This window comes from Peromyscus maniculatus, chromosome 12 (assembly GCF_049852395.1).
Source record: "Peromyscus maniculatus bairdii isolate BWxNUB_F1_BW_parent chromosome 12, HU_Pman_BW_mat_3.1, whole genome shotgun sequence".
NCBI classification, from domain to species: domain Eukaryota; kingdom Metazoa; phylum Chordata; class Mammalia; order Rodentia; family Cricetidae; genus Peromyscus; species Peromyscus maniculatus.
In genome coordinates, this window is record NC_134863.1 from 62,644,524 (window position 1) to 62,657,597 (window position 13,074).

General features: G+C 42.3%; 1 protein-coding gene across 6 annotated transcripts in view; it reads left to right on the forward strand.

The window, feature by feature from the left end:
- The window catches only part of Robo1 (roundabout guidance receptor 1), a 997,953-nt gene that overhangs the window by 961,181 nt on the left and 23,698 nt on the right, over nucleotides 1-13,074 (forward strand). For all 6 annotated transcript variants that reach the window (XM_016002158.3, XM_076549102.1, XM_076549101.1 and 3 more), the window contains 2 exons: nucleotides 401-545; nucleotides 5,245-5,493. In XM_016002158.3, coding sequence (XP_015857644.1) covers nucleotides 401-545; nucleotides 5,245-5,493 — 394 coding nt within the window. The remainder of the gene's footprint in view (nucleotides 1-400; nucleotides 546-5,244; nucleotides 5,494-13,074) is intronic.

The window sequence follows — 13,074 nt, forward strand, 5'->3', positions numbered from 1 at the left end:
TAAATAATAAAAAGGCACTCCAGAAAATATGTCCACAGCTCATTTGTTTCAGATGATAATCCATAATGCAATTAATTGCTGTAGGAAGATTGCTATTAATGATATGACTTGTAAAATTCATTTAAGCTTATGTTGCTTCCTTCACTATGTACTTGGCAGTTGAACTGGGCAGTTTTGGGCCTTTTTCTCTTGTGTCAAGTTGTGCTTAATGGAGAAAAGTGCACGTGTGTGTGTGTGTGTGTGTGTGTGTGTATGCATGGTTGTGTTGTGTTGTGTGTCTGTCTGTGTCTGTGTGGGTAATGAATCGTAGGACAGTAGCGGAAAATATTGAACTCCTTAATAATGAAAAATGCGATGTAAAGGTCAGAAACAAAAGACCTGTATTTTGTTTCTTTTCTAGGGAGTCAAGGGCATAAGAAAGGGGCGCGGACACCGAAGGCCCCCAAGCAGGGCGGAATGAACTGGGCAGACTTGCTTCCCCCTCCCCCAGCGCATCCTCCCCCACATAGCAACAGCGAAGAGTACAGCCTGTCGGTAGATGAGAGGTAAGGGGGTCGCCACTGCGAGAGGTGCAGCCTCCGCGCGTCAGAGCAGACAAGTCAGGGGTCACCTGAATTGCCAAAAGGAGATTTCTCGGGTTCACAAACACCGGCCTCTAAATCAAACAGAAGGACTTAAGGGCCCTCCTGGGGAAATCTCAAACATGAGTTAAGGTTTAAGAAACTTCCCTAGCATCTGAAAATTAGATGCATGTATTATGTATACACACGTTTTTATATCCACACCTACAGAAGTTCCCCCAGGGCTGTCTCAAATATGAATTAGGTTTTAGGAAGCTTCTTTGACACACATATTATATGTATACACTTGTGCCCAGATGCTAATTACTCATCTATGTGTACACATGCATGAACATATAAAAATAATGTGTATACATGTAAGTTTCTCTGTGTAGAACCATGTATACATGATTTCATGATATTTCAAGTAAATTCATATACTCATAGAGCCACTGAAGTCAATGTCAAAACAGTGTGTGATATTAATTTCATAAGATTATAATGGGACAGAAAAATCCCTATCCAACAGTGTTTTCATAATACCTTTGTGGGTGGGGGTGTTCAAGACAGGGTTTCTCTGTGTAGCCCTAGCCATCCTGAAACTCGCTCTGCAGACCAGATTGGCCTTGAACTCACAGAGATCCTCCTGCCTCTGCCTCTGCCCCTACCCCTTCCCCCCGACCCCCTGACCCCTGACCCCTGACCCCTGTCCCTGCCTATGCTGGGATTAAAGGAGTGGATCATCACTGCCCAGCCAAGCCATTTTCTATTGCCAGTGTCTCTGGAGACACAAATACTTTGCATTGTGTTCTGTTATTGTCTGTATTAAGTACAGTAGGATGCACAGCTGAGAAGTGGACTATAGGTTCACATCCAGGTGTGTGAAAGTGTATTCTGTGATGCCCATGCCATGATAAAGTTCTCTAACAGTGGATTTCTCAGAGCACATCCCTGCCATGAAGCAATGGTTGACAGGGTTAAAATGTCCTTGTCACGTGTTAAATTTTCCTGAAACAATTGCATCAATCTATACAATTGCAGTATACTGCAAAACACTCTTAGATAATATTATACTGTGCTACAAACGGTTTATTTAGAAGTTTCAATTTTGCGGAACCGATTCTCAAAGCATTTAATGAGTATAAATAAACCACATAGTAAAATTTAGGAAGCAAGTATGCTGTTTTCATTTTCCAGAATCTATCACTGGACATGGTACACCAGACAAAATAAAAAAAAATAAAAAAAAAAAAAACTGCCTCACCGTTGGCATCAAAGGAGAACCCACCTAACCGAGAATAAACAGCCAGAAAGTGTAATCTACCTGAAAATCTAGTCTTTTCAGTGACTAGAAATAACAGAAATAAGGCTTGATCAGTTTATTCTCCACAAAGAAAGGCTTTAACGGTTCCAGCTCTGCCCCATCTTCCTCTTTTCTAGTAATATTTCAAGTGTATGTAAATAAGGTTCTTATACAGAAAATGTTTATAGGCCATTCTCATTATGTATAACCATTATGCTGGTATTGCTCAGTCACTGAGTATGAACGCCTAGAGAGAAGTAGGAAGGAGTGCCCAAAAGCCTCCACCTCACTGATTTTTGTCAGTGCATCCTCTTACCTCATGGGCATTTCGTTTAAAACGCTTCAGTAAACATCTGTTCTTCTTCCCTAATGTGATGCTCACAGCCAACAGCACTAGATCACTTCTGAGCATATTCACCTCTCAGGGACATGATGGCCATCTCTACCTGCCTTAGCTTAGTGGTACTTGGGCACCTCCGTTGCATATCACAGTAAACAGGGAAATCACCAATGTTATGCAAAAATCAAGAGAAGCGAAAGAAATTAAGAAAGAGCTCAAAACTATGAAAACTGTTAGGGGTGACTATGTAGGGTATAAACATGAACTCCTGAAAAGCAGGTCAATATAAATATATATATAATTTAACCTCAGCTGGGAACATACACAGCAGGTGGCTTGATTTGGGCCTCTGTGCAGATGTGAGAATGACCATGAAAATGTCACCAAGGCCGATTTTGTGGTCACATATAAATTTTACTGAGTCACAAAATTCGCAAGTACGGAATGTGCACGTAACAAAGATCCGTTCAGCTGTTGTTTTTAAAAGTTTGTTGTCCCAGCTATTTTAATGTAATAGTTACTGCTTAGCACGCACGCGCACACACACACACACACACACACACACTTAACATGAAGTTTATATAAAGAAAGAAAAAATAAAACAAAACCTGTAGGCGTTGTCATGGCACCCCAAAGAGGATGGTTTTGAATGGGAAGAAGGAAGGCGTCCTGATCAAATGGCAGTTGTTCTTAACCTTGACACATGAGAAGGTTCTGAATAAAGAACAGGGGGTTTATGGACACTGGGACCACACAGAGCTGTGGACTCCTGGAGAGCTAACAGGAAACACATGGAAGGGAGAGAGGAAGCTGAGAAGGCAGATGTTAACCAGATCGGCAGATACTTGAGTATCTTGCCTTTGCCTGGGCATTTTTACTTTTTATTGTTTAAGCAATTAAAGAATAGTTCTTTGCTTTGGAGTAACGTGAGTGATCTGTGAGTGGTGTACAATTAATTTTGCAAATTTGGAGCAACTTGAGGATACCGAAAAAAGGAGTGATCAGAAGCAGAGAGATGAACTGAAAAGTTAAGGCAGTGGCTGTTAGCATGTCCAGCATCCTCTAACCACTTCCGGGTCCCAGGGCTGCGTGTGAGCAGTCAGTGGTCAGGCAAAATGCTTAGTCGCCCCAGGGTCTCACCTAGTACATATGTCTTAGGTAAGCGCATGCGCAGCCTGGCTATGTCCTCTATGCGCCTTCCTGGCGTGGCAGTATAAGCCCCTAAAGGCATGCACTGGGCTACCTTTAAAAGCAGACCCTACCCACCCCCTTCTCTCTCTCTCTCTCTCTCTCTCTCTCTCTCTCTCTCTCTCTCTCTCTCTCTCTCTCTTTCTCTCTCTCTCTCTCTCTCTCTCCCCCTCCCTCTCTCTCCCTCTCTCTCCCACCCCCTTTCCAGAGGCTGCCTCCAAGAACCCCCTCTGTCTTCACACCCCGAAATAAACCCTTAAAGTGGGTTTTGTTGTACTTTGTCTTGCCGCCGGCAAATACAACAGCGCCCCATACCACACACACACAAAGAACTAGACTCTGGAGTTTTTACAGAGAGGACAGAGATGAGCTGGGGAATAGTTGGATGCAGAAGAGAGAAAAGGGGAAGGATACTCTATACGCTGTTCAGACCGGAGAGCAAATTGCTGTGCTTCTTGAGAACAAAGGAGACGTGGACGGGAGAGACAAAGGCTGTCTTATTCGAATTAGAAAAGTAAAAGGATACGCAAAACAAGCACAGGATTTGAACACCAACTCTTCTGACTGAGGGAAGCCACACGGGTGGTAGAATGGGTGAAGAGAGGGCTACGGAAAGCAGCTATGGCGATGCATGCCTGTAATCCCGGTGGTCAGGAGGCTACCGTCAGATTGGGAGACGGAGGCTAGCCTGGATTATAAAGCAAGACCCGGTATCTCTCTGAAATAGGAGAAGAAGAAAAAATAAAGGGAGAGAGAGCATAAGAAAAAAGAGGTATGCAATTTATACAGTATAGTCTGTCTCTGCCGTTGAAGGGAGTGAACATGCCCCCGAAGAGAGCTTGCTTCCCCTGTCTGCATCCTGATGCCCATTGCAGCTCTATCTTGGAGGAAAACGCATTTATTTGATTGGCCAGGGCCACTGTGTTTTACACTCAACATCCTAATTACAAACCAGCCGCCTTGTATTCAACTAAAGAAACAGTACTCTTCATTGTAGGGTCAGAGGAGACGGGTGGTGCTGGACTAGATCACTTGAGCCCCTTTGAAAGGGTTCCTCCCAGTTTAGAACATCACCCTGGGCTCTTTGCTGTTGTAGAGTATTATTTTAAGGTGTGTTACTTTTGTTTATGTTGCATTTGTTTAACTCCACGAAGCTGTGTTACTGTGCCTGACTAAAACACCTGATGGTCTAATAAAGAACTGGCCAATAGTGAGTCAAGAGAAAGGATAGGCAGGGCTGGCAGGCACAGAGAATAAATAGAGGGAGAAATCTGGGAGGTGGAGAGCAAGGAGCCAGAGAAGAAGGAGGACAGCAAGGGCCAGCCACCCAGGCACACAGCAGGCCAAGGAGTAAGAAACAAAGAAAGGTATACAGGAATAGAAAAAGGCAAAGTCCAGAGGCAAAAGGTAGACAGGAGAATCTAAAGAGAAGCTGGCTAGAAATTAAGCCAAGCTAAGGCCGGGCATTCATAAGTAAGAATAAGCCTGTGTGTGCGTGTGTGATTTATTTGGGAGCAGGGTGGTGGGGCCCCCAAAAAGAGTAAAAAACAAACGACAACAATTTGCAGTGCATTTTAAATCCTTGTCTAAAGAACTTATGAATGACCGAGCCAGAATGCCCCAAGTATGTTGGAGACACTCTAAAACAACTATGCAAAACTATTTCCTGTTGTAAGACTCCCTGCCGCCCCTATACTATGCCATTGTATGTCCTGATAACATCTAACAATGAAGTGAGCTGTTTCCTAACAAGGAGGCTTTAATGAGACCCAGACCTACAGATCTGGAAGCCACTGAGCGCCAGCACTCTCTAGTACAAATAGTTTACTGTACGCCCTTACACTTTGTTGTAGCTATGACCAAGAAATGCCGTGTCCTGTGCCGCCCGCAAGGATGTATCTGCAGCAGGATGAGTTAGAAGAAGAGGAGGATGAAAGAGGCCCCACCCCCCCTGTTCGGGGGGCAGCTTCTTCTCCAGCTGCTGTGTCCTACAGCCATCAGTCCACAGCCACGCTCACCCCTTCGCCCCAGGAAGAACTCCAACCCATGTTACAGGATTGTCCAGAGGACATGGGCCACATGGCCCACCAACCAGACAGGAGGTATGTTCTCACTAGCTGGCTGCCTTGCTGGCCAAGCAGAATTTCTACTCCTCAGAGATAGTTGTTGAATGTTGTACCATGAAATACTTTTTGAGGCCCGTGAGCATTTTCTTGGGCTATCAACCCACACAGTGTATGGGCACACCAAGTAACACTCTTGACTCTCACTGAAAGGTTTCCCAATCTGGTATTGAGTTTTTCCACCAATGCAATAAATCAGATCAGGCCGATTTAAAAGTCCAGGTTTAAGGAGCAAAGTACCCCTGGGTGATTCTTGGGGGGAAAAAAGCAGGAGAGACGTCACATGGCAGGTCTAAAGACCATGTCTTAAATACCCTGTAGGAGTGGTCTTGAGCATCTTGGGGGAAGGTCTGACCCTTGGCAGGCTTTCTGAGAGGCAGGGTCTGGAATGGGAGGTGTGGGGCCTGAGCAGAGCTTCCCAACACTCATGTTAGCTGAATTGAACCCCACTGAGTAATAACCAAAAGATATTGTACCTAAACATTCACCCACTTATGCTAATTAAATTCATGAGCACCAGTCTCATTGTGAATCCTGTCCTTGACGGTGAGTGTTCCAGGCTGTAATTTTTCCTATATATATGGACAAGATGCCTCTTTGGTCTGCAGAAAAAATAATTTTCTCTGGTCATTTTAAGTCCAGTAAAATACCATTTAAAAGGGGCTGGTATATTTATTTTATGTTGACTTCAGATATCTTTATTTTGGTTTAAATAGCGGGCTGGAATATTTCAGGCTACAAACAGGACATGTGTGTGTAAATATGCACATCAGTGTGTATGCTTAGGCATTTTTTTTAATCTATTGAGCATTTCCAACAATCCATTTTATTACATACAATGAATATGCATGTCATTTCTAACACATAAAAACTATTGCTGAGCCTCGTTGGTTTTTTCTCGTTGATGATTTTGTTTGTACTATTTTATTGCCCTTGACACATTATGTTATGTCTCTGTTGCTCTCCTCATTCCTAATACCCTTTGAAACTCAACACATTATTTGCCTCAGAAGATTTTTCTTCAATATTCTGGAACAAAACAAATTCTAGCCTATGCTGCTTGAATTTAACCCCATAGATTAAAACACAGTTTGCAATGCTTATTAAATATCTGAAGGACTTATTACTGAATGTAAATGACATGCTTTCTCTAAAGAAGATTTTTAAACCTTCTTATGAATGATGGGGGTCTCTGTGTGTCTCGAACTGGGTTGCTGTCTATTTAAATTAATAGTATTAATCCTTGCAACTAGATGAAGATTGAGAACAAATAAGGCATCTCTTTTCCCTATTAAGGTCACAGACCATCTCTGCTATTCTTATTAAAAGCAAATGAGGCGCTAATAGACACCATTAAGCTCTGAAATACCTCAGCATTCTTTCATTCTCTAAAATTACCTAAATTTCCTGTTGCCTAGCTACACCCCTCGGGGTTGCCTATGGAATCACTGTCTTCCAGACTACTCTCCAGCCTTCTTATTTCTTTTGTTCTTGGCGGTGGCTTATTCATTTGCTCAGCTACTTGCTTATAGTTTGCTTTGTTGAAACAGGATCTCTGTGTATGGTCCAGGCTGGCCTTGAACTTGCGCTGATTCTCTAGACCTCCCTAGTACAGGAATTACAGGTGTGGGCCCCCACCCCCTACACAATCCTTTCCACATTCCTTTGAAACAAAAGTGAATTCCGCTTTCTCTGTCCTGACCTTGCCTCCCAGTCTTTCTCCAACCCGACTTCACTGTTAACTCTCTGGCCTTGAAAGTTTCTTCTCCTTAGCCCTCTCTTCTCATTCCATGTTCCCCGCCTTTAATGTGGTTTTAACTTCCATCTCCCGGGTACCCCTTCGCACCTTAGCCCTCTGCCTTGTACTATTTTGCTCCGTACATCTGCCTCCCGGTCTTTATCTCTCTCAAGCTTCCTGCAGCGACAGCATTTTATGAGTTCTTCTGGGAATCAAGTACGGCCATGTAAGTGAAGTGTCTGGGACAGTTTTCAACAAATGGTATCTTCACCCTATTAACTGATTCACCCACTACTTGTATTCTGACAACTGTCAGATTTATTTAACCATCCTAGACTTTTTTTCAATTGAATGTTACAGTATTTTCACAATTTCCTTGAGTGTAGCGGCTATGTTATGTAGAATAATCAACCGCACTATCTCAGCCAATGTATGAGGATTATAATAGCCAAGGTCATATATAAAATTAAAACAAAAACCTCTGCCCATTGGATGTCAATGATTCTCCTGTTTATCCTCTGTTGTTTTCATACCATTCTATAAATCAGTTACCTCCCAGTTTCCTTTAATGCTAAACTTCAAAATGGCTCTTGACATTTTTCTGTGGTTTCCATTTTTCCAGGAAGGCTTCAGCCCAGCTCCAAACAAAAGCAAAACAAACAAAACTTTTAAAAATCTCCCAACCCCCTTGAAATGATCTCCCATCTCGGTCTCTTCCATTTCCCTCTCTCTCCTCCTTCCGCCTCCCCCCTTTACCCCTCTGGATCTTCCTCCCCTTGAGTCAGCCATTACAGCTTAACACAGTATCCATTAGGTCTCCTCCCCTTTGCTCACCTTTTCCTCAATCCCGGAACACACTCTCTTCTCTGCTTAGTTCATTTGAAATTCCCTGAATTTATCTTAAGGTCACAGCACAGGTCTTGTACCTCCTGTTATTTTATGACCTGGCAAGCATGTGGCATCTTTACAAGTCTGGCTGCTCCCTGTCCAAAGCTGTCCTCTGGTTGCCTGGGAAAATCCAAGCCACTTTTGTCCTTTAAATTAGTCTTTTAGTTTTAGAGATTATAATATAATTACTTCATTTCTCCTTCCCTTCCTCCCTTGAAAGCCTCCCATATTTCCCTTCTTGCTCGTTAGCAAATCCATGCCCTCTTTTTCCATTAATTGTTGTTGCATGCTTGAGTGTGTATGTATATATGTATGTATGATTTCTGACTACATAAGTATACCTTGCTCAGTCTACATGTTACTTGTATGTATGTTTTCAGAGCTGACCATTTGGTCTTGGATCAGTATGCTCTTCCCCAGGACAGACTATTTCTTCTGCTCTCAGCACTCCTTAGCTTCCTATATTTCTTTGTGTAGGGTTGAGGCCTCGTCAGCTTTCCCAGTCCATGTTAGAACATCTACTGGTGTCCTCCTTGTTCAGGTCCTATTCAGACCGTCATGTTGGTGTGACATGGGTGTAGCTTCTAGCATCCCTAGCAACACAGTGTCATGGGAAATGCCCTCATCCTTGGCTCCTACAGTCTTTCCACATTTTCTGCTATAATCCCTGAGCCTAAGGTGAGGGCACGAGCAACTTTTTTGATGCTCTCCCCAAAGCTTTTTTCACACTTCTCTGTTGTCCTGCTAATCGGATTGCTTGTTGCTTTGGCATTTATATCTGTTCTTCTCTTTGAATGAAAAGCCCTTTGAGAAGAGAACTCCTGAGTCTGAATTTCTCAGTGCCTTTTCTACTGTTTGGGAAATGCATTTGAATACATTTATACTGGATGACTTGAGAGCTATCATATTCAGTCTATGAAGGTATATAAACTTGATTTCCAGGAGCATCCCTAGACTGGACACTGGACATTGATAAAGTCAGTGAAAACTCTCTTTAAAACGTTGAGAGCACTTACTGCTTTTTGTAACAAACATGTTCTATATGCTTATTATAGATTGCTTTCAAAATAAAGGTCTACTTTGGGCAATATAGAAAACAGAAAAGAGCCAATAATCTATGTAATCAGGTAATCATGTCAAGAGGTTCAGTAAGGAAGGAAAGGGAAGAGGAAGTGATGTAATTATTTTATAGTCTCTGTAAATAAAATAAGTCAGATAGCTACACAAAAAAGAGCCTCGGAAGCCCTTATCTCTGCATATTTTCACATTGCATCCAGCACCATCTGCTAGTGTTCCTTCACAAGCTGCTGTTTCCACTGCTGTGTGTTTTCTATGCTGATCGTCTTTAACATAGATACTTGTGTTCAGTGTACTTTACGATTTATTTAACCTGTCCCCTAATGTGGGTGTTTGCATTGTGTCTGCCTTTTGAGTGAGTGAACGATGATGGATTCTCATCTGGAGTTACATCTTGAATGCGACCTCTTCTTTTCCCGTTGTTGCCTATTCAGAGGTCTGTCTGTCAAACAGATGTGATCTGTTTTGCGTCACCCTGCTACTTCATTGCTGATGCGCTCATTAGAGACAGTTATTTCTCTGCAGATCTTGTTTTATGTCCAAGTATACCAAAGTTTTTACTACTTTGCATGTCACTCTGTCGTGTTACTACAAGTGACACACGAGACACCAGTCTTCTGGCTGCCATTCTCCCTTGACTACATTGTCATCGTGTCCCACTGCAAGGTCTTGTTGCATGGAGTTGCCCCTTGCTCGGTCAGAACTCCTGCTATAGACTCTGCTGAGGCATTTTCTTACAGTTCAGCCTGCTTAAAGTCCTCCAGTGACTTCCCATCTCCCTTACCATAGAGACAGCATCCTGGACCGGGACAGCAGTCAGGACCCTTGGTGACCTGGTCTTCAGTCACGTCATCCCTACCCACTGTCCCTGCCTTTGATGTCATCGTTACATTTCTTTCACTTCAGGAATAAACTCTAGTCTTGCTCACCCCAAGATTTTTGCATGTTCTAAACCATCCTCCCAGAGCACCATTGTGTCTCCTGTTATGCCCAGATCATGGGTCACCCCAAAAGACCACCATGGAGACCAACTCCCCGGAAGTAAAAGCAAAGAGCCTTTATTTTCAAGCTCTGGGGCTTGGTCTGTCTGTCCCACACAGCGATGAGAGCAGAGAGCCCCGAGCCCAGGCAGGGTAGGGGTTTTATCATAGCATAGGTTGCTACAGTTAATATTTAACAAAAATGTCCTGAACAATGAAAATAACATTCACATATGGGCTAGGAAATTTACCGGTATTATTAATATACACAGTTTGAATTTAGTAGTATTGGGAGGAAAAAAAATTCGAATAAAAAAGCAAAATTAAATGTCCTTTTTACAAATAGTCAGGAGATGACAGTTAATTACACAGAACATTTATGCTACGTTAGTGTTTGAAAAAAATCTCAAAGGTTTTTCCCTTTTGTGTCTTGGTTGGTAAGTGTCGTATGGTGAACTATAGACACACCTGCTTTCATAAATTAATGGAATCACTCCCCTTCCTCTTGAACATATTTATGGAGGCATCATTTTTGCAGCAGCCTAGGCTGCTGTGAGTTGCTGGCATATACTTTTACATTATTTCATGAGACATTGAAACCCCTGAGGGGAAGAATCTAGAGGGTTGAGGTTCATTTGCGACAAGCCCCATGTGAGTGGAGCATCCTGAAATAGCTTTTTGTTTTCCAATAGAATATATTACATATTTCAAACTGTACATGTTTATCACACAATCCCTGGGCTGGCCTTATTTACAGATGGTTTGAATAAATTTTTCTGCCTTTTCTCAGAATTTGCATGGTTTGTAGTTAAAAAACCAGCCCCTGTTGAACATGAAGGTATTTTTACCCTCCAGAATATAAATTCTCCGAGCACAACAATATTGGCATCCTCTCACATTGGAGTTAGCAGTTCCACAGCAATTTATTGATGGCCAAAATAGTCCCCTTTGTGCTTAGAACCCTAAGATGTCTTTAAAAAGAAACAAAAGTTGCCTGGTTCTTGTGGCTCCGCATGCTGACAAAGGCTGTAAATTAACTTTTAAGTACACAATTTTATTACACTCCAAATGAAACAATGGTTTTCCTTCTATGTGTATAACACATTCCACATTGGAGCAATTATCCATATTAATCTTTTAAATAACTTCAGCTTTGGCACATTTTTCATATTTCTTCTAGTGCCACACACGCAGATGAATTAATCCCACCCAGAAATGAAAACTAATCCACTATAAAGTAGAACTGTATATGTGTGATATGTGTGTATGTGTGTATGTATGTATGTATGTATGTAAGTATATATATGTAGATATACAAATGTGTAAAAATGTACTTACTTTGTGTGATATTGTGTTCTTATATGCCTATAATTATTTTGTATAATGTGTTAATTTTCATTTCTCAGTTTGTTTGTTTATACAACCATTTATAAAATGTCTCTCCTTTGCCTATATAAAAAATGGGAGTTGGGGAGGGGAGCCATTACCATTCCTAGAAGGAAAGTGGTAGCCTTGGAAATATGACTTGGTTTCAATTCTGAACTTACATATAAGCACTGTAAGAATTTCGCAGCCTTTGAATTTCAGTATACTTTTGTGTAAATGATAACTTAAAAAAAACAAACCAGTGAGTTACAAGAATCAATTAACATTGTAAAATATGGCTAGCCAGTCTCTCAATGAGTTGACTGTGGTGTTTCAAAAGTCATTTCTTTTATAGTTTTCAATTTTAAGTAATAAAGTGAGTTTATTGAAGTGTCTCCATTTATTGGGATCCAAGGCAGAAAATAGCTTACTTCAAAGAACTGCCAGAGCACGCTGTAAAAGGTGTGGTGTGGGACTTACTTTTCTCTCTTTAGAGGAGACAGCCACATCAGAACCTGGTTGATTTTGACCATAGGTAGATTTTGACCACCTGCAGTGTAGCTCTGTCTGCTTAATTTTCATTTCAGACCCAGCTCTGTTCGTTTAAAAACCTTAATGGTGCATTTCCAGACATCCTTTGTAGAGGGCTTTGGTGGCATGGAGTAGCGGCACATCTCTGCCACTCCTGTTCATCTTTTGTCCTCCCGCCTCTTCCAGTCCTGGGGGCAAGAAGAGAGGACATCAGCAGCAAATGCAAGCTGGTCTCCCCGGGGGACAGCACTAGACACTCTTCCAACTCTTCTTACTAAGTATTGTCGTGACAGAGAAGGGGACGCACTGCCACTAACCCCCTTCAGCAACGAGAACTTGGCTCTGAGACAGCATCTCTCGTCACCTGTAGTCTTTAACCAATCAGGCCACACACATCTCTATGTGGATTAGCACTCCTGCATCATCTCTCCAAGCCGCCCACATTGTGGGGTCACCAGATGATATGCTAGATCCTAATGACGGCTGCCTTCCAAGAGCAGTGCTCAGCTAGCTGGTCAGAGTGAATGGTCCTTTCTTCTGAAGAGTGGAGGAGGTGATGAGCTGCTGTCCTGGGTCATTCCAGTGACATTCTCCATTGCATTATCTCTTGTACCTGGCTTGGAGAGGCATCACTGAACAGGACTACCTGTGTCTTCCCTTTTGGCAGGGCGTGCTCCCAAAAATGATTGAAAAAGCCATTCCCTTGCATTCTTCTTTGCTAGGAATGCCTTCTTTACATAGCGTTGCTCTCCATTCGTGTCCAAATGATCTCCACCATCTCAGCCATCTTAAACTCACTGTGGATTATGGAAAGACATACTTTTTAAATGAGTTCTTCTGGACAAACGGCTAGGGCCCATTATTTATAACTCCAAGTATTGTTTTCTTCCTGTTTTGATTCATAACAAATTCTGGAACATGAGAACTAAATAGCATTAACCTGATGGAATAGTCGAGTGGATAGATCCACACAAGCCTGCC